This window comes from Gossypium raimondii, chromosome 8 (assembly GCF_025698545.1).
Source record: "Gossypium raimondii isolate GPD5lz chromosome 8, ASM2569854v1, whole genome shotgun sequence".
Taxonomy (NCBI): domain Eukaryota; kingdom Viridiplantae; phylum Streptophyta; class Magnoliopsida; order Malvales; family Malvaceae; genus Gossypium; species Gossypium raimondii.
This window is the reverse complement of record NC_068572.1, coordinates 60,206,129-60,228,268: the sequence shown is the minus strand read 5'-3', so window position 1 is coordinate 60,228,268 and position 22,140 is coordinate 60,206,129. Positions and strand designations below refer to the sequence as shown.

At 33.2% G+C, this 22,140-nt stretch overlaps 4 protein-coding genes across 5 annotated transcripts; 1 reads left to right on the top strand and 3 right to left on the bottom strand.

The window, feature by feature from the left end:
* Positions 1-2,018: 2,018 nt before the first annotated feature.
* Positions 2,019-6,987, top strand: LOC105792720 (isopentenyl-diphosphate Delta-isomerase I). Its single transcript, XM_012621458.2, has 6 exons — positions 2,019-2,356; positions 3,247-3,302; positions 4,758-4,849; positions 5,782-5,884; positions 5,981-6,118; positions 6,502-6,987. Exons 1-6 carry the CDS (start codon positions 2,091-2,093, stop codon positions 6,750-6,752), a joined length of 906 nt encoding a protein of 301 aa, XP_012476912.1. The 5' UTR covers positions 2,019-2,090; the 3' UTR covers positions 6,753-6,987.
* Positions 6,988-7,639: 652 nt separating this feature from the next.
* Positions 7,640-10,305, bottom strand: LOC105792707 (pentatricopeptide repeat-containing protein At1g25360). Of its 2 annotated transcripts, XM_012621433.2 has the most exons (2): positions 9,766-10,305; positions 7,640-9,684 (listed from the first exon to the last, which is right to left on the bottom strand). In XM_012621433.2, exons 1-2 carry the CDS (start codon positions 10,145-10,147, stop codon positions 7,781-7,783), a joined length of 2,286 nt encoding a protein of 761 aa, XP_012476887.2. In that variant the 5' UTR covers positions 10,148-10,305; the 3' UTR covers positions 7,640-7,780. The 2 variants fall into 2 exon arrangements, with proteins under 2 accessions (XP_012476887.2, XP_012476886.2); XM_012621432.2 differs by having other exon boundaries at positions 7,641-10,304.
* Positions 10,306-10,808: 503 nt separating this feature from the next.
* LOC105792709 (histidine--tRNA ligase, cytoplasmic) lies at positions 10,809-15,321 on the bottom strand. Its single transcript, XM_012621435.2, has 7 exons — positions 14,258-15,321; positions 13,852-14,031; positions 13,458-13,715; positions 12,931-13,065; positions 12,429-12,716; positions 11,715-11,849; positions 10,809-11,427 (listed from the first exon to the last, which is right to left on the bottom strand). Exons 1-7 carry the CDS (start codon positions 15,179-15,181, stop codon positions 11,122-11,124), a joined length of 2,226 nt encoding a protein of 741 aa, XP_012476889.2. The 5' UTR covers positions 15,182-15,321; the 3' UTR covers positions 10,809-11,121.
* A 3,096-nt stretch (positions 15,322-18,417) lies between these two features.
* LOC105792716 (26S proteasome non-ATPase regulatory subunit 12 homolog A) lies at positions 18,418-22,044 on the bottom strand. The gene is made up of 12 exons (XM_012621452.2): positions 21,927-22,044; positions 21,614-21,811; positions 20,872-20,979; positions 20,666-20,770; positions 20,529-20,585; positions 20,220-20,416; positions 19,740-19,839; positions 19,554-19,666; positions 19,293-19,446; positions 19,126-19,203; positions 18,753-18,998; positions 18,418-18,660 (listed from the first exon to the last, which is right to left on the bottom strand). Exons 1-11 carry the CDS (start codon positions 21,927-21,929, stop codon positions 18,780-18,782), a joined length of 1,332 nt encoding a protein of 443 aa, XP_012476906.1. The 5' UTR covers positions 21,930-22,044; the 3' UTR covers positions 18,418-18,660; positions 18,753-18,779.
* Between the last annotated feature and the right edge of the window lie 96 nt (positions 22,045-22,140).

The following is a 22,140-nucleotide window of genomic DNA, read 5'->3' as shown; positions in this document are numbered from 1 at the left end:
AATCGACTTATTTGCCAATTTCAAATAGCATTGTGGACCCAAAATCAGTACTAAAATTAACCAAATTACCAAGTTTAGGGTTAAAATTATATTAATTAAAAATTAAAATAAAAACAATAGGGTTTAAATAGAATAATTAAGATAAATTTTGAATAAACTTTCAATTGGATTCAATGTATATAAATTATTAAATTAAATATAAAAGAATAATTAAAAATTGAAACTATTTTTTCAAAGATAATAAAAAATTGAAACTATTTGAATAGTGTGAAGTAGATTTGTTATTTTAATGTGATGTGGGCTATATTATACAAACATAATAAAATATTTAAAACATGACATTATATAAATATGTATGTGAAATAAAACGTGATGTAAAGCTACAAATTATTTCAATATATCTATAAAATAAATATTTGCTGTCGCTATAAAGTTTACGAATATTTTTCTTGGTAAATTAGTCACTAAATTATAAGTAAGTTATCGTTTTGATCTTTTAATTAAAAAATATTACAATTTAGTCATTAAACTATTCAAAATTCTCATTTAAGTTTACGAATTATTCAAATGTTTTTATTTAAGTCATTGGGTTGTTAAGTTTTTTTCTTTTAAAGTTCTACTAGCGAGCTTCAAGCAACGATTCAATAGTCAATATGGTAGATCAGTACTCATCAGTAAGTAGAAGAACACACCTTAGACCCGAGTCGATCTAACGATTAGTGTTAGAGATCGAAGAAAAAAGTTGTTTGAATTTGACTTGCAGATTTGTAACGTCTAAAGGTGTTTTCGTGAAAAAACTAAACTGTAAAAGAGGAGGGGAAAAAGAACTTTCGAATGATGTAGACAACATGAATAAAGAAAGCCATGTAGCATCCATTTTAACAACCCAATGACTTAAATGAAAACTTTTGAATAATTCAGTAACTAAATTATAATTTTTTAATTAAGTGACAACAAAATTTACCCATAATTTAATAACTAATGATATAATTTACCCTTTTTTAACTTTCCATTTGAAGTTATTAAAAAATCTTTTACTGCTTAGAACTATATTTTATATATTATTGTAAAATATTTAACTAAATTTAGTTTCAATAATGTTTGAATCTTTGATTTACCAAAATAATTTTCTCACTTTCAAAAGTACAGTCAAATTCTGCTATCAATTCCTAAATTTTATTCAAGCTTGCTATAATTTAATTAATTTTAATTTTTATACATTTCGAATATAGTTTATGTATTTTTAAAATTTGAATTTTCAATCTTGATCTAGAACAGTAACAATTAAAATTTTTATTAGTTTTATATTATCGTAAAGTTGTAAATTTAATCCATGTTCTTTAATTGGATTATTCTTAATCTTTATAATTTTGAATTTCAAATTTTAATATTGACACAAATTTGTTAACGACATTAATTAACTTTTTGTGACTAATACGTGAACTTTTAAGATTTGGTGTCTATATTTTTTTGTCCACTTTGGTACTTAAACTTGACAGATAGATTTATTTTTATCCCTGAACTTAAAAAATATATACTTTTGACTACGTAGTACAATTTTCAAGTGTCACACCATCAAATTCTGATAGGATTCAAGTTTAAGAATCAAAATGGACCTAATTACAAAGTTCAAGACCATGTTCTAAAGCAGACATAATTACCAATTTCAGAGACTAAAATTTATATTAATCCATTTTTTAAAAAATGTAAACTATATTAGCTGTCATCCAATTATGGTTTTTTCTTTTTTATCACCAAATTATTAGTAAATTTATTTTTTGGTTATCAAACTATGAAAAGTTACAAAATAGTCACCCAACTATTCATTGAAATTTGGGTGTTTCAATATTTGCGTTACCCGATTGATGACAAAAAAGATAAAATTAAATAGTTAGGTGACCAAAAAAGAAAAAAAATCATAATTGAGTGACCTCTATTATAGTTTACCCTTTGAAGAAAAAAAAGAAATTAAGAGTCAAAATTTCAGTCTATAAAAAATGAATAAAACATAGGCAAAAGACATTAAACAACAATGTGGCCGATTCCATTGACAGAGTAGAGCATATGCAGAGAGCAGCACTGACCAACAAATGCTTATGCTTTTAAATACTCCATACGCTCTCTCCCTTTCTCGCTCATTAGCTTCTTCCTCTTTCCCTTCTCCTCCCACGCGCCGCCTTCTTTCCATTTCTTCCACTTTTGCCCTTCCTTCCCCTCGATTCCCCCATTCCTCCCTCGTTTCCTCGAGGGTATCCCCGTCTTTTCGCACCCAAGCTTCAGCCGCCACCGCGACCATGGGTGACGCTCCCGACGTTGGTATGGACGCTGTCCAAAGACGCCTCATGTTTGAGGATGAGTGAGTTTTCCACTTTCCCCCGATTCCCCTTTTTTTCGCCCTTATTTACGGTTTTGCCATTTTTCCATTGCCTTCTGTTTGATGCTATGTTTGATTACCGAGGAAAATGATGGATAAAAGAAGGGAAGTTTAAGCTAAAGTTAACTGAGTTCATTAGGTTCCCTTTTTTTCTTTTTCTCTTTTGAAAATATATGTTATCGTTTTACAAACAACGTAACTGAAATTTAAGCTTGTTTAATAACTTTGTTGATTGAAACCCAGTTTTATTTGCCCCTTTTCTTTTATCAATACATATAAATTTCACGTAGACTTGTTGTATAGAATAAAGCATACGTATATGTGTGTTCTAGCTGGTAAGCATTGAAAGTGGACTTAAACTGATAATTTATTTAGCTACATGATTTGATGATTTATGAGATTGGAACTTTTGTAACTCTGGTTGGTGATTCAAAGGGAAAATGTTTGGGGAACCTCTTTTGTAACAGAGAAATAATTTCCCTTTTCTTTCATTGTGTCAGAGGCTGTTAAAATTTGAGCCATATTTGTATATTGACTGCTGAAAATTATTTTAATACATCAGCGAAAAAAGGGAGAAATATTTATTAAAAACCTGATACTATGACCATAGTTTTATTCATATTATTGGATGATCATCTTTTGACGGCTGGATATATTGACTGCGAAAAATGAATAGGATGATATTGCTAGCTAGTCCCATATTAATTAATTATTAGTATTATTATCTTGGATGCTATCTATTTTTTATGGCAGTTATGAAGCCTAAAAACAGAAGCAACCTGACTGTATGTAACGCTAACATATGCTTCAGAATTTTTTATCAGTCCCATACTGTATGTAACCTACTGGCCTTTGTTTCGATCTTCTTGTAGATGTATTTTAGTGGACGAGAGTGATAATGTTGTTGGCCATGAATCGAAGTACAACTGTAAGTAAAATGTCTATGATGCAGTTTCCATGGGGCACAGCACTTTGATTTTCATTATTTTTTTACTCGCTTTTTCTATGTTGTATATGCTCACTTTCTTTTTCCTGAAGTTCAATGGACTGCATATGATGTAATCTGGTCATGAAAGAAACTTGTTATTGTGATGACCAAATAGCTATGTTAACCGTCCAGTCACAAGATTAGTTATTAACTGAATTATGACATTTTCTTTATCTAGCTATTATTTATATGTATTTCCTCTGAATTTCTTCTTGTTTGGCACAATATAGCATTTGCACCGCTGAGTCTAGCTTCTGTGGTGGCCATCACTGACAACAAAGACTGAGTATGTTGTGATATGTTGTAAAACGTTCATATGAAAGTTGGTAAAATTTCTTAGGGCTTCCATAAATGGTTAATAAAAGAGTCCTCCTTTTATATGTGAGATTAGAAGGACATGAGGAAGCTCTATGGTTTTATTGTGTTCCTAATATTTAATTAGTTTCACTTTTCTCCGAGCAGAGATTGTACGCAAATATTAAATATGGTACACCGGTTGAATGTAGTCCTGCTTTGATACTTAGTATATTGATGTTGAGATTATGATATATTTGCTCCATTGCTATACTTGGGACTTCCATAAATGGTTAATAAAAGAGCCCTCCTTTTATATGTGAGATTAGAAGGACACGAGGAAGCTGCATGGTTTTATTGTGTTCCTAATATTTATTTAGTTTCACTTTTCTCTGAGCAGAGATTGTATGCAAATATTAAATGTGGGACACTGGTTGAATGTAGTCCTGCTTTGTTACTGAGTATATTGATGTTGAGATTGTGATATATTTGCTCCTAATATTTAATTATTGAGTGTTAATATTTTTAAGTTGGCATATTATCTTGATTGGTGGAAATCATATTATTGTTGTTTTGGTGTTGAAATAAGAAAGATGATCCAGTATTAAATTTGTCGGTGACTTTCATATAGAATGGGCCTATTAATGATCTCTCAATTTGTATAAGATGGAAAAGCTTGTTTGTAGAAATTTCTTAGTACACTGGAGCCTTAAACTTATTCAGTATTTTGCAAAACCCTGGTTATACAATTGGCCGAGCCTGAATTATTTAATGCTTTTTAATTTCTTTTATAACATTAAAAAGAAAAACCTTTAACATCGATCTTTATCAAGAACTTTGGCTATGTAAATCCAATGAGCTTATTCATTAGGCTCTAAGATGAATCACTTCATGTGCATGTGGGCCCTTTATTCTGTTTATCATTTAAGAAGTGAAGATAAAAAAAATGCTTGAATCTCTGGCCTGGATGCTGAATCTTTGAGTTTGTGTTTTACATTTGCATTATGGGAATTAAAGGACGTTAGTCTCTTTTTCTGCAGTCAATTTCTTCAGTATGTTGCCTTTATTTTTGCATTTTTAAAACCGTTTGAAAATTTACAGGTCATTTGTGGGAAAAGATTCTAACTGGAAAGATGCTGCATAGAGCATTCAGTGTATTTTTGTTTAACACAAAATATGAGTTGCTCCTTCAGGTAACATGATAGAATATGGATAGTTGAGATATTTAGAACTGTTGTTTCGAACTTCAGCATTATAATGACCATGAAGCAAACATGTTATGCCATTGAGTGTATTTATTTGCCTTGTTTTCTTTATCATTTACATTCATTGGAAATCATGCTTTTGGAATCTAAATCACTGTCCTTTTTATCATTTAGAGAACCTTACTAGTCCTAAACCCCAAAGTAAAAGGAGAATCGATAATAGTCCGAAGTTGGATAGGCTGACCACTATTAAGTCAATTTCTGTAGGGTCAGTTGCTTTTACTTATGGAATGGTTGTTAAAACAAATAAGAGAAAGTAAAAAAAAAAAGTGGGGAGCAGGATATTGTTCCTGGTCTTTGGCTTTGCCTGGTAAGATGAAAGAAAAATGGAAATATGGAAAATTGAAGGTGTAGAAAAGTAGAAAGATAAAAGAATATATTTTTTCTTTCTATTGGTGTGCTTGGTAGGAAAAATAAAAAAATTAAAAGAAAAAGGTAATTTTTTTTTCATTCATTGCTTGGTATAGTTGAAAAATGAGAAAAAAGAAATGCATAATTTTGAACACTTAACTTACATCTCTCTCTTTTTCTCTTCTCTTATCTTTCCAATTTGGAATGATTTGTTTTTTTGCATTTGGAGAGAACAGTGTCATATTTCCTATTTCCCATCGTTCCACTTTTCTGTTTAACCAAGCACACCCTTAGTGGAGCTAGCTAGCACCTCTAACTCCACTCTTAATTTCTATTTTGGTTCCGGCTATGACACCAAATACATTGCATAGCATTTTTTTTTTGTTCTTGTTTGTGCCAATTCAAAATGTATATGCTTGATAGCATCATAGCATATGCTAGTTATGCTTTGTAAATATTCGATGTGGAAAGTTTTTTTCACTTGCCTTTCCTTTTGGGTACTTGGGCAGCAACGATCTGCAACAAAGGTAACATTCCCTCTTGTCTGGACAAACACCTGTTGCAGCCATCCTTTATATCGTGAATCTGAGCTTATTTCGGAGAATCATCTTGGTATATATCTTCTGCACCTGTTCAATCTACCAGCACTTTTTTCTTACTGTGGCTGATAAAATTTTCCTATTTCCTTCTCTAATTTTCTGCTTACAGGGGTGAGGAATGCTGCCCAAAGGAAGCTTTTGGATGAGCTCGGTATTCCTGCTGAAGATGTTCCTGTTGATCAGTTCGTCCCACTGAGCCGCATGCTATACAAGGCACCTTCCGACGGCAAGTGGGGCGAGCATGAACGTAATACCAACACTCTCTCTCTGCTTAACATTCAGCACTAAGTTTTGCATATTTGGTCACTTTCAAGTCTTTTAACCGCAAGAAAAGTTTTTTTTTTGGATACAATGCATACCTTTGCCTATAACCTCCTAGCCTTTAAATCTAAGGGAGATACGTGCTTAAGCATGCTCGAACTTATGTCATCTGAATTGTTGCAATAGCAACGATGCCAACTGAGCTAATGCTCAATCAGCAATCAAAAAAAGTTTTGATGGAAAGTTATTACAGTTTACAGTTTACAAAATATATATTTCAATAGCTGGTGTTACAATTATTTTGTATCCATTTCTTGGCCCACCAATTGGCATTGTGGATATTACATGACCCTGTTCATTATTTTGCAGTTGATTACCTCCTATTCATTGTCCGAGATGTTAACGTTCATCCAAACCCTGATGAGGTAGCAGAGGCTAAATACGTGAACCGTGACCAACTGAAGGAGTTACTGCGTAAAGCTGATGCTGGTGAAGACGGTTTGAAACTGTCACCATGGTTCAGACTCGTCGTGGATAATTTCTTGTTCAAGTGGTGGGATCATGTCGAGAAAGGGACCCTTAAGGAAGTAAGTGACATGGAAACCATTCATAAGCTGTGATTTAAGATTTTAGAAGCAAAAAGGACATGAAACAAAGTTTGTCAATGGGTACTTCCAGAAAGAAAAAGGAAAGGTTTTAATTCCAATAAATTGCAGGTTTGAAATAGTTCTTAAACATGCTGGTTTCTTAATGTTTGTAAGATCGTGTTGCTGCTAAATTTTGACTTAAATGTTGCAAACTATAAGGGCATGTATTTTAGATTTGAGTTCAATAAAATAAAAGGTTATTTCTTTATATACATGATCAAGCACCCTTCCTATTGTAGCTTCGGATGATAAATTTCGAATTGCTATTTTATGGATTTTGCGCAGATATGATTTTTTTTTTCTAAAAAAAGGTAGAAGCATGTGCTGGATTGTGTTATTTGTGTTATCTGTATTTTTTGAATTATTTAAATTTATTTAATTGATATAAGATATGAATTTATTTATTATTATTTAAAATGCGATTTTGTAGAAAATTTTAACAAACATTAGATTTTGTAACGCTAAAAGAATATTTTATCTTAAAAATATATATTTTTAGAATTTCTCAATAATGAATAAACTTATATTCTAATACTATTGGAAGTGTTCAATCCTTAAGACAAATGACATCATAACAACATTAATTATAATTTTAAAAAGAATATTTTGTACTTTTATAATTGAGTTGATAACTCGATTAAGAGTGACACAACTGAACAAATAGTATAGTAATTAATACGTTTTTTTCAAGATTTACCATATTTTCTATGTGTTTTTATTTTCTTTCTTCTCTTCAGAAGATTTCCTAAAAATATTAAAAATAACTATCTATGCTTATTTTTAAATAGAAAGATGACATAATCTGGTTCAATAGCAAATGTAAAATTTTACATAAATGCTCAACTTATTAGTAGTAAATAAATATTCTTCATAAATTAGAATGAAATAGGACAAGAATTTTTTTTAAACAAATTATATTAAAATAAATTTATCTAATGGTTTAATACAATGATTTTTAAAAATTAAAGTTATAAATGAATCATATTTCACAAAAATTGTGCCTACCAGTAATCACCACAAGAGCACTGGGAATCTCTAAAATGATGAAACCTCTTTGCATCTCTTACAACAATTTCTCTTCCCACCACTTTTGACATAAACTTGAATGCATTATGGCAGTCTCCACAGATCCTAAGGTTCTTAAATACCCTGACCGTGGCTCCACGAGGAAGCCTCATTAGTGCGAAAGCTACGGCAAGCTTCTCGCTGTGAGCAGACAAGACACGTTCTTTCTGATCAGACTCTATATCATGTAACACAAACTTTGTGTCCGGAACATAACCTAATCTTTTCATTTCCGGCACCAGTTTGTTAAGATAACTGTACACTGCTTGCACCTCAGGGTGCACTGTGTCATCAACCAAGAAAACATGGACTTTGTTCTCGACCTCTACCCAACTACACCCAGGTTCCTTGCGTACTCCTCTATCTCTCATTAGTTTTCGTGCGTTTGCGGCATCATTCCACCGCCCAGCAGTAGCATACATATTAGACAAAAGCACGTAGCTTCCGTCATGATGTGGTATCAGTTCAATGAGTCGTTCTGCGGCTTGAATCCCCAAATCTACATTTCCATGAGTCCGACACCCAGCCAAAAGAGCCTCCCAAACTGCCGCGCCCGGCTCAAAAGGCATTGATGAAATCACATCATTTGCTTCTAGGAACTTTCCAGCTCGACAAAGCACATCAACAAGACGGGCATAATGATCTTCACCTGGGGTTATTCCATAAAGCCTATCCATTAAATTAAAATAATATTGGCTTTCTTTGACTAGACCTGCATGGCTACATGCAGATAGGATTGTTAGGAAAGTAATCCGATCAGGTGATATGCCTGCCTCCAACATCTGCTCGAAAAGTTCTAATGCCTGAATACCATGCCCATGCTGGCCTAGAGCTGCAATCATGGCATTCCAAGAGACTGAATCCAAATAAGGCATAGTAAGGAAAAGTAGATTGGAAGCTTCCACAACACCGCACCTTGCATACATTGTAATCAATGCATTTCCAGCCGAGAGACTTGAATCAAGCCCCAAACGAACAAGTTGAGCATGGAGTTGACGTCCATTTTCTAGTGCTCCTAACATGGAACAAGAACTGATTGCTCCAGCAAATGCATAATCACATGGCTGAAAACCCTCTGATTTCATCTGGTTAAACAACTTCAAACCCTCTTCCCCAAATCCATTTTGTGCTAATCCTGATATCATTACATTCCATGTTAAATGGTTCCTCTCAGGCATCTTACTGAAGAACAACCTGCCTTCATCAATACGACCGGCATTCACATAGCCAGATAAGATTGCATTCCACGAAACAATGTCTCTTACAGGCATGTTATCAAAAATCCGCCGTGCCCAATCCACTTTATCACATTTACAATACAATGTAATTAATGCATTATTCACAGGCAACGAAAAATCAAGGGTAGGCTTAGCCTCTGTCCTCAAAACGTAACAATGTACTTGCTTCCCAAGATAAAATAATCCAGCATTAGCACAACAACTAATAACACTGGTATATGCAAATTCATCAATTTTAATTCCCATAAAATACATTTTCCTAAACATATCTACTGCTTCGTCATAACGATTGCAATGTACGTACCCTGAAATCATAGCATTCCAAGCAACTGCCAACTTTTCACTCATCCCATCAACCAACTCTCTAGCTGCATCAAGTTCATCATTCCTGACATACCCTGTAACAATCGTTGTCCATGACAACTCATCTTTCGTATCTATCTCATCAAATAACTTCCTAGCTTCAAACATTAGTCCACAGTTAACATAAACAGAAACAAGTGCATTTAAAACCGAAGTAAAAAACCCTGTACCCGTCTTCAAAACTAAGCCATGCAATTGCTTACATTGCATTACTTTATTGAAAACACGAGCCAATCCACCTAAAACAGTAGTGAAAGTAAACTCATCGGGCCTAAATTCATCAAGTAACATCTGGCGAAACAGTTCAATACAAGAATTACCATCTTCATTGCGCGAATAGCCTGTGATCATCGCGTTGTAGAAAACACTGTCTCGGATGCTCAAAGGAGTTTCTTCGAACATTTTCTGCGCTGTTTTAACGTCACCTGATAAAGAATAAGCTAAAAGCAAAGATGTTCTTGAAGCTATATCCGGTTCAGGAATTTGATCGAACAGGTGGCGAGCATAGATAATCTTTGATGATTTACTATAAACATCAATGAGACGGTTGAGAAGGTGGCCACGTGGGTGGAAACCAAAAGTTATCATGTGAGAGTGGATGGTTTTGGCTAAGGAAAAAGAGGCCAAAGTTTGGGGGTAACATAGTTGCAGTTGAGAAGCGTAACGGTTAGCTACAGTACGTATAAAATCGGAACCCTTCATAGTCAGTTGATTTACCAGAATTCACAGGTTCGTTCATTTACCAGCACTAGTTCGTACCTTAGCAAGCAAGCTGCCGCGACCTCCGGTCTGCAAGCACCTCTGGTCCTAAGCACCCCCGGTCTCCAGGCTTAAGGCAACAGGGAGACAAGCTCCTTCGAAGCTTTTAACATATATAATTTGCCCTTTAACTTGCTCATTTGTGTTCCTAAATTTTTGGTACCTCCACATGTGGCAACCTTTAATTGTAACAAATTTTCTTTACTAAAAATATTCAAAATTATATAATATTTATATTTTGTAAACAATTATTAAATATAAATTATTGAGTTAATTTCATTAAGGATAATATTTATTAATTTAATTAATTTTAAGATTACAATAACAAATGGATTAACATTATTAAAAGAAAACATATTCAACAATTTATCGAATTAATTTTTATATTTTGAATTTTAAAATTTTAAAATTAATTTTTTAATTTTGATAACGTGATAAAAAATACAAATTTGGACTTTTTTAATGTTTTATTTTAATTTATACCTTTATTCACTTTGATAAAAATTTACTCCAATACTTCAAAAATAAGGATATTTTTTCGTGGCCAAAATGAAAATACCTAAAATTAGATGACCAAAATAAAATATAAACATAATGTAACATATACAAGTTAATTTGCATCTTAGATCACCCAAAGTAAAAGTTGACTGACAAAGTAGGTTTACCCAAATTATTACAACGTTAAAGCCTACAATGAACGACGAAATATTAATGTCACAAAAGTAAAATAAAATGTATAAAACCTTAAATATAATTATGGTTAAATAAAAAAAAATCAAAAGCATGAGTACATGGATCTATTTGCAATACAACAATTACTAAAGTAAATTTGTATGTTCAGACAAAAATATTTGAGAATCTCTACCTTTGTTGAGAATAGAAGAGCATTATGATGAGAGGGCAAAGAGACCCCTTTTTCATGGGTTCAACTTCAATCGTTGCTGTAGTTCACCAACAAGATTACTTCTAGGAATCACTTCCTCGTTGGTGGTTTCGATGTTTTTCAATTTTACGATCCCTTCATTTAGCTCTCGCTCGCCCACGATCACCATCCAAGGGACCTTTGAGTCTATGGCATATTCGATGTGCTTCATCACCTTTTTATGAACCTTGTATTCTGCTTTGATGTCTACGTCCCAAAGCTCACTGACCAGTTCTGCAGCTACAGCGAGTTTATCCCCCAGGACAGCAACCAAAACTTGGGTTTCAGTGGCTCGGACTGCCTGCAAGTGCCGTCCCAAAAGTAAGTATGTCAGTACGAGTGGTGGTAGACTCACGAATGAGTGTTATATACATGTATGTGTTTGCCACGAATATGCTGAACTTTTTTAAAGCTTTTTCAATGATTGGAGGATCATACCATACCCGTATCCAAATATACATAGGACAAGGGTGTCAAACATGGTTACTTCAAAAAGAAATGAGTCAACAAAGGAAATGATACTAAGAGAATCCTTTCGCACCACACTTAATGAATATATATCTCAAACATCTTAGGAATACAAATCACCTGGTTCTGTGCTTTCTCTTCCATTATGGTCAACACTCGTTCGATTCCAAGACTCATGCCAACGGCCGGAACCTGCTTTGTGCCAAAATTCCCGATCAGATTGTCATAACGCCCACCAGCACCAATTGAACCAACCTGAAAAGAAGTTCGATCATATTATCAAGGGGCAGCTAAACAACCAACAAAAGAAAAGAAAAGTTATGACATTTGCAGTTAAAAGTTACATTTTCAAAAGGTCCAATGATGAAAACATTCTTGAATTTTTTGGAAAAATGCCTACAGAAAAACTAGGAAATGGGAGCACTTAATGACCTCCGTTTCTTTTGTTTTTCATGGGCTTAAAAACCTACGCTGATGAAGCGCACATACGCACATGTACAACAGTTCTACATAGCTTCGTACTCTTGCACTGGAATAGAACAGAGTAAGAGTCTCTATCACCCTGGGTTATGAAGCAGAGATGGGGGAGGATCTAAAAGAACCGCCTAGAATTCCAAAGAATAAACCAAAGATGAATTCCTAATCAAAAAGTAGTTCCTTCGTCCTTCACCATCAATGGTTATCACATAAAAGTTCAAATTTGAGTATGGCTTGACCCACTATAAAGCTCTTAACATATATTTGATAATATACTACAAAAAAAAAAAAAAACCAGTACAGAATTCATGTATATGTACATAGCATTCATAGCCCCCTGGCAGAAAACATATTTACCTGCACACCTCCTTTAAAAGCAGCTTCAAATATGACACCAGTATAATAATCAAGACCTCTGGCGAGACTCAAATCGAAAACCACTTTGTCTATGCACCTTGATTTATACAAAGCATCAAATAAAATGGACAAGTCACCTAATGCTTCTTTGGAAGCATTGTGTTTAAGAAGCTCACTACCCTCAGTTCCTCCCATAATCTTTGACAATAATTCCAGAGGAGGTCCTCTTATCTTCACAAAAGTGCCAATTTTATCAGCTGTCTCAACAGATAACCCCTTCTCTTCCACCTAGCAAGTAATAATTGAACAATTCAAATTGAAACCATCATAACATATAATAAGATAAATAACTAAAAAATGAATATATGCAACACACATAATTTATCCACTAATAAAAAGAGAAAAAGGAACAGTTAGTATATGTCATGAAAAAATAATTGAACGGTGGTATATTTACACTGTTTCTCCAAGAATTTAGATGCTAGATAGAGGCAGTCCTCACCATTTCCTTTTTAACCTGTTCAAAGGATTGTTTGTCTAGCTTGTCAATACTTGAACAAATAGTTCTAAATTTTGCTGGTGGCACACCGCAGATTTCCAGCACTCCATCAAGTAACTTTCGGTGGTTCAATTTTATCTGTCAAAAGCAGATAAAAAGGAAATTAACCAATTTGGAAAGCACTTCGAGCAGTCTTTTGAACCAAAACATGGTAGTAAAAGAAGCAAAAAGCATAATGCTACAAATAACAGGAAAGTGCCTTTGACATCATGAGCTTAGGCAAGCTAGTGAAAATGAATGCTAAAACTGCACCAACTCACCAAAAATTGTAAAAATGAAACATCGAAATTTACAAACGTGCTAAATCTTTTTAAGTTGGAAAAATGCAAAATGTTAAATTCAGGTATAACAGCTCATGCAGGTATGTCAGCCTAAATTGTAAGTTTAGTATAACAACCGAAATACACACTAATTAACACCAAGAAGCTGAATATCAAATACTGACAGTGAATAGAGTAACGAAAATTTACCTCATAATCTCCAATGTTTAGTGCATTGAGTACTTCAGACAAAATTCTTACAACCTCAAAGTCAGGTCCCATCTTTTCATATTGACCAGCAATATCAAAATCACATTGATAAAATTCTCTATATCTCCCTTTAGATGGGTTATCCCTTCTCCAAACTTTATCTATGTGGTATCTTTTAAATGATGTGAGACCATTCATCGCCACATACCGAGAAAATGGAACAGTTAAATCATATCGTAGAGAACAAAGCTCTCCACCCTGTAAACAAATACGACAAAAAGTTAGAGCTAAAACTACATAAACCATACATCTAACTTCTCTACATGGAACAGCCATAATAAACAAATTTCACACAAAAGAAAAAGACTTCATTTAATGGATAGTTCTTACTAACCTGGTCTGCAAGATCATAAATCAATTTTGAATCCTCCCCATATTTTCCGGTAAGAGTCTCCTTCAATTCGAAAGCAGGAGTATCCAGGGCAGTGGCACAATGCCTCTCAAAAACCTTTGTTATAATAGAAAAGGCCTTCTTTCTTATTGTCATTTGCTCTTTCGCAAAATCCCGAGTACCCTAGAAACATCCAAGAAACTTAAACACTCTGCTGAATAAATAAGGCATACGATTATTGCATTATAATGATGTAAACTCGTTATCCTTCTCTTAATGTTTATAACATCAATGAAGATAAACCAACCCAGACGCAAATGCTCAACTCCTAGTTATAGTTTTAAGCAATATTTCCAACAAATGATAACTGAAGCTAATATGAAACAAGAATTATGGTTCAGCTTTTTACCTTAGGGGTCTTGGGGATCCTTCTACTTTCATTGCTCTCCAAAATCTCCTTCACCTTCTTCAACAACCCATCAAAATCTGCACTTTTTGGATCTAAAAATGATAAAAATTCCTCAACTATTTTCTCTAAACCCTCTCCCTTACTCATCAACCTATCCTTTATCATCTCCACAATAACACTAGTTCCCTTCCCAAGCAAAACCTTCCTTTTTTTCTTCTTTTCCGCTTTCACATTCCCTCCATCAAACTCTCCTCCTTTTCCACCACTCTTCTCATTCAAAAACTCAACACCTTCAAGCACGAAAAACGCGGTGACAGCCTCCCAAGAAACAATTTTCCATACAATCCCCAAAACCAACTCCACATCCTTCACCAACTTCACATAATCTTTCTCCAGCCCAGCTTCCACAGCCAATTTTACTCCATTTCTCAAACTTTCCTCACTTAAACACTCCTTTTCAAAAATACCCTTTAAACCCTCAACACCAACTGAACCCAAATTCGATCTCACTCTTTCCAAACTGCCCTCCCCTAAATTCCTCAATTCAAAGCACAAATGCAGTACTTTTCCCCCTAACTTCTCGCCCGAATTCGAAACCACACGAATAACAGAATGCAAGCTCTTGACAGCTTCCCTCACATTTCCATAAACAACAGGGATCTTAGAAAACGAGTCTGTGTTAACTTTATCATCACCTTTATTAGAACTCACTGCCAATTTGGAACCGTTAAGTAAGACTTTGATGTCGCTAGAAACCCCGATGTCTTCTTTGGAAACGGATCCGTCGCCGGAATCGGTCAAGTCGAAAGCTGATAAGTTAGCCCTTGCGGCCTCGCAGGAGAGGGCGGCAGATGCTATGGCGACGGTGGATAGAGCTGAGGAGCTTTGGTCCATAAGCTTGCATGATTCAAGTAAGGATGACATGGCGGATCCGCCTTGGTTTACGCCGCCCACCGCCGTGGTATTTTTGCGAGAGTAATTTGCGAAATAACGGCGAAAAAATGGAGTGTGTGATATGAAACAGAACGTTTGAGCTGTTAGCGTTTTTGCGCGAGTAAAATTCCAGCTAGGGTTTTGGTGATTTTTGTTTGGTTAAACTACACTCAATGTCACTAAATTATTAGTAAATTTACGTTTTTGTAACTTAACTTTAAAATATTACAAAACGGTCATTAAATTATTAGAAAATTTTTATTTAAGTCCCTAAGCTGTTAATGTTGTTGTTGTATGGCCTTTTCCATTTAAACTGCTTGCACCAATCAAAAGCTTTTGTTCCTATCCTCTTCTACAGTTTAAGGTTTTTTTAAACAACTTTTAATAACATAAATCTGCAAACCAAAATACAAGCAACAATCTTCTCTGATTTCTGGCATTGACCGTGAAATTAACTTGGATCTAGGTTTGTTCTACTCTTCGATAGATACTGATCCACTATATTGATCATCAAATTGCCCCTTAGAACTCGCTAGCTGGACTTTTAAAAAAAACAACCTAATAACTTAAATAAAAAAAATTTTGAATAGTTCAATGACTTAAATAAAAAATTTTATTAATCAAATTATCATTTTGTAACTTTTTAAAGTCGAGTGATGAACAGATAAATTTATTAATAGTCTAGTGACCTTGAATGTAATTAACCCTTTTCGTTTTTGTTAGCCTTTGTTAAGGTTAATGTAATTTTAGCCTTGAACTTGCGGATCAAGTTCAATTTAATATTTATATTTTTTATTCATTTCGGCTACTAAGTCTATTTTTGGCTCATTAACTCGAAATTTGTAAAATTGTTATAACGAATACAATACCAATGATTAAAATAGACTTAATTATCAAGTTTAAGTACTAAAATCGAAAAAATTTATAAATACTAATATAAATCTAATTATCAAATTCAACAATTAAAAACTTTTTTAACAAGAGCATAAGTTGACTAAAGTTTGAATTCAAGATTTGATTAGACTTATAAATCAATCTAGTTTGATTTCTATTCATTCATGTTGTGGGTTGGATTAATTATTTATTTATAAATTTAAAATTACAATTTCTTCAAAGTTTTTATACTATTAGTATATTTGGAATTTAATTCTCATATTTTATTTTCAAAATTTAGTTTATCTACTTTTTAATTAAAAATTTAAGTCCATTTATTAATATTGTTAGAATTCTTTTATCTTGGTGTGGCATTTTGAAAAATAAAATAAACTTAGAATCTACGTAACCAAAAAAAACATTATAACGAACATGAATTTAATAATGAATTTTTACTATGGTAACATTTCTTAAAATTCACATCAATTAGAATAAACTATTTAGACTAATTAATGGTTATAAAATTGAGGTATTAAATTATATTAAAATTAAAGTATATAAACTAAATCTCAAATTTGAGTGAAATATAATAATCAAATTGGAATTTAACCACTTTTATAATCTAAAAAGTAGAATGATTGGAATTGAAATTTACTTATAATGTTCTTGTGCCAAAAAAAAAAGACGAGTTTCATTGTGGAAGACTTCCTTTTATATTAAAATCCTATTGCACACATATGCGTGTGGAAATTATAGGTTTAAAACACAAATGTATGTTTAAAATAGCATACAATAAATAATGAAACATATACATCGATAAACAATACTAAATGCACTACAATTATATATAATGGTTTTGCCAACAATTGTTAGTATGAGTTGACTTTAGATACAACTCAATTAACAAAAGTATAAATATATACAACTAATGGAGGTAATAACTTATACATATTAAAATAAAAATGTATAAAATGTATTAAAATGGAGCTTGGGTTGGGTGGTAATTTTAATGTTGTACAACTTTCATTGGGGAGAGTAAAATATATTCAAATAGTACAACTTTCATGCGCATTTTAATTTATTATTGTTTGAATGAAAAGACTAAAATATATTCAAATAGTATAATTTTTTTATTATGGAAGAGTATTTCTATAATTTCTTAACCGAGTTGGTGATTCGGTTGAGGATGTCACAAATTCAGTAAAATACTTTGATAAAGATAATAAATTATGCATATTAAAATAAAATGTATAAAATTCATTCAAATGAAATTTTGGCTAAGTAGTAAATTTAAGATTTTAATAATTCAATAATTGTTGCGAGTTTAAATTCTTCCATATACATGTTTTAATTAGTTTTTGTTAAAATGAAAAACTAAAATATCCTAAAATAATATAATTTATTTTAATTACGGAAATTGATAACCCGATTGAGGACAACACAAACTCAGTAAAACACTTAATACCTAGTAAGTATAGATACAATTAATGAAAGTAATAAAACGTATTTTCATAATTTTTTAACCGAGATAATGATCCGATTAAGGGCAACATCAACTTAGTCAAAACTTAAATAATAATGTAGGTACATTCAGTATAAATTTATTTATTCAAATTTATATTTAATCGTGTTCAATTACATTTTATAACCCTTTGAAATTAAAGTTAAAACTTATCAATAATTTACTATCTTTGACGTAATTTACTTTTTAAATAAATAAACATATTTTCAAAGACTATTAATAATTATGTTATAAATAAATAAAATAAACACATAAAACAACACTAATATATCTAATTATATATAATAATCCAACACTGATGAGCTTTACATAAATCTTTTCTTCTTGGTATGAACTTCACATAATTTTTACTTTGAGCTAACTTGGCCCAAATTTGATACAATTGCTTGCTACCATGATCTTGCCTCCTTAAAAAATTACCAAAAGTACCACAAAAACCTTGGAGCAAGAATCAAATTATATTTTAGCACTTCTATTAAAAATGATAAATTATAAAAATTTTAACATTAAAGCACGCATGACACGTCAAGTGTAATTATTTTCTTATCCTGTCAGCAACACTAATTTTTAACAGTAAAAATAATAAATTTTTCAACAAAAATATTAATTTACTATTTGATCTAACATAGAAAGACTAATTTGTCCATTTTTTAAGTAAAAGACGCAATCTGACTTTTATACTTTTATCTCATACCCCTTCAACAGATCGTAGCGATGCAATCATTTAAAGATACCAAATGGGAGTAAACTGATAAAGAAGCTTTGTTAAAACGAGTTACTCCGACGCATGGAAATCATCAAAGACGAAAGTGACGCAAGAATACAAGTGCAATGAATGCTCGAAGAAATAGTGGTGAAATAATGTGAAAGATGCGAAATTGTCGAATAGTGATGAAGAATACAAATACCAAACCTAATTGTTTTCCTCCCAACTGCTATAAAAAACAAGCACCATCTTTTGGTTTTCCCTATAGTAACCAAACTTCAGTTATAGAAAAGGTCATAGCAACATACTTTTTTTTACCATCTATTAGACCACTTGTCTCCAAAAAACACATTTCAACTCGGCCACAACCTGTAGATTATGAAATTGATGTCATGGATTTGTCCATTTTGTATGTGAACATAAAGACATGAAGTTGAACGTGACGAAGGAAGGATGATTACCTGTAGTTTGGTGAATGTTCGTCGTTTTCATACTTTCAGAGCAGCTTTGTGAACCATGGTTTCTTTGTGTATTTGGTGGCAACTCTTCTCGACAAGATCAAGAAGTTTTTCCAAGTTCGAAGCCCACGAATTGAGAATTTCATTGCTATCCTTTGCTACCTGGAAGCAGACTATTCCCATTGGTCGGTCAATCTTTGCCACCAGTGCCTTGGAGACAACCATTTCAGAAAGATGCTTCTCAGCTTCCTGGAGTGAAAAGATAATTATAATTAGCACAGAACATGGAAATAGCAAGGTGGCATGCTTCTCAACTAGCGACAAGGTTTCTCGAGAAAACAGATAAGAGGGAGAAGGAAAACAGAAAGGGACAAACCTGGATAGTGAGACACAACAACTCTGCAAGTCTCTTCAATGTAATCCTCGAGTAGTACTTTGAAACAACAAGGATATTCTGAAAAGCAATAAATTGGTTTCCGATGAAAAATGGTTAAGAAATTAATGAGTGAATCGAATTTTATAGCAAGAGGGTGGAAAATTTACATGTTCAATAATTCTCATTCTCAAATCTTCTGCAGCTTTGTCACCCAAAGAGCCTCCAAGCATGTTCTTCTCATTCTCAAATTCATCCTTGTATAAATTCCACAGGGATGTCCACTGGATAACCTCCATTGTAACTAACTGTTTCAATAGCAACCTGTAACAGAAGATAAAGCAAATTGGTCAACAGATGATATAACATTTAATAAACAACAAGCCAAGAGCTCGAAGTATTCGTGAATACTAAATTCATCAAGGACCTACTTAAATTTTGGGATCTCAGAAAGATTCTTATCCTCCAATGTGGAATTAAGAAGGCTTGACTGCATTGGATCATGTGGGGCCAAGATCAAGTACCAACAGATTTTTCTTAAGACCTGCAAATAAAGCTATATACATGAGAATAGCTCAACAGAACTTTGAAAGGAAATATATTGAGATGAGCTTTACCGGAATCCACTGAGATGGATCTTCTCTTATGGATGGAATCTCGTATATTGCCTTATAGCAACGGCAAATTTCAAGGTAGTCATTGTTATGAAAGTAATACCTACAGAGGTAAGTAAACCTCATGAGTAAGACGATTCCAAACACATAGCAGGAGAGAAGGTAATTCATGAAATTCATTTCACATCCAATCACTTTGCAGTTATTTGGGTTTTTACAGTGAAGTAAAGATGGTTCATATGTCTTCTTAAGTTGCTTGGTTATAATGGTAAGTCAGTTTAACTATAAAAGCCAAAGCAGGAACTATGATTCTCATTCTTACATTCAATGAAAATTTGAGAACTGTAGCTATAATGGTTAATATTTTTCCAGGACCTATGATCCTCATTCTTACATTGGTTCTGGTTTTTATTTTTTACAGTTACTATGCAAAGCTAGTCGAGTATAAAAATATGGAAGCCAGCAAGCAAACAAGCCAAGTACCTAATCATCAGTTCATAGTAGATACGCTTCAACTCCAATAGTGAAGGTATATCAGCAGGAGGCTCCTCCACAACATTGTCACCTTCTTTGGGTTTCTTCTTTTCCTTGGAGGTATCGACCTCAAATACTCTAGGACTAATCTTCCTTGACAGAATTTGAGCACGGACATAATCCTGGCGATCTAAGCAGAGGCGAACCTGCATAGTTTAATTATTGGCACATAGACGCAATTATTATTTTAATCTTAATCTAAAAGATACAGTAATATTTAAAACAATAGGGGCAATGATCAAAATAAGATGCCCATACTTGTTCAAGAATGAAGGCAATTTTCTCAGTTTTTGCCATGGCACCAAAAGTTTCCACCTGCAGATCAAACCAAACAAAAATTAGAAAAACGGGATAAATGGCAAAGAAGCTATAATCTTTTTATAAAGGAAACTTACTGCAACTTCCTGCATTAAATCTGCAGCTTCAGCAATAAGGCCCTGTTCTTCTTTAATCTTTGCAAGTCTCCTAATCAATCTTGCTCTCTCAATTTCAACATAAATCTACAGATGAAGAGAAATAAATTTGTTCCGAGAAAGTGTTAAAACATTAAACTGGTTACATCAAATAAGAAGAAAACTTAATGTCAAATTCAAACACTTACCTTTCCAGCAGACACACTGTTCAGGGTCTTGATAAGCTCTATACGAGTTTCAAGATCTGGTGCCTCATCAATGTATTGCATTGCTTGCTGAACCATCGCAGTCACTGCCTGCAGAGTGCAGAAAAATAAACAACTCTTGTAAGTAATAATATTGGTTAATCATAACCTAGGTAGAAAACTTCAACAAGGATATGAAAAACCCTCAACCAAATAGCCGTTGCAGTGCGTCAACATTTCAGACAAAACTACTTTATAAAACTAGAAGGGAGGGCTAAAAAAATCTATATTTAGGGGCTTAATCAAGAGGATAAGATCTGAACTTCACTAAACAATATGGTTCAGTAAAGGGTTTTCATCTATGTCCTGTGGTTCTAACTTCAATGGTAACAACCATTAAAATGGAAATTCTGTTCTAATTAACATGAGTTTAATAGAATCATAAACTTAATCACACAACAACAATGGACTTCAGCTAAATGTACAATAAAATGCCAAACATACCAATAAACCTACATCTCAAAAAGTACTACTTACAACTACCAAATGAAGCATTTACAGCAATCAAATAAGTAAGAAAACCCTAAAATGCTCAGGATAGATGCACATCCACTTACAAATAATCAAATTAGATTCAGCCAACAATGATACACATAAACCCTAAATTTCCAAACACAAAGCGAGTAAAACGATAATTGAATCCAGCAAATAGAAACCGCACACGCACAAGAAGAACACCCTTTACCTGCTTAAGTTGACCACGTTTCTTAGACAAATTAACGATCTGTTCATTGAGAGACTTCCAATCCTTAGCTTCAAAGCAAAGCTGCAAAATGTCAGAGACCGCTTTCTTGGTGCCAACCACATCGCCGGCAAACCGCATCTGCTTCTCAACATTAAGCAACTGGTCGATCGCCGCTTCCAGATTCGCATTTTTACCCTCCTGCAAAATTCCCCCAAAAAAATGAAAAAAAAAAGTGAGAAACTGAATTTTTAGAAGGAAATAGAGATTTTAGATCTGAAAAAAATATATAATTAACAAATTTTTGAAGTTTTACCATAGCTTCAGCCTTCAAATGATGAAACCTAGCAGAGAGAAAAAGGGAGGACGAATTGTGAGACTTTTTTATATAGGTATAAAAAAAAAAAGTCTTATAAAGCCCTGAAGGGGACAGCCACGATTAAACCGGGTTTTGGTATTTAAATTCAACAAAGCCCGGTTTATAGGGTCGCTTTTTTTTGTTCCTTTCTTTATGCACAAGAAAAAGAGTA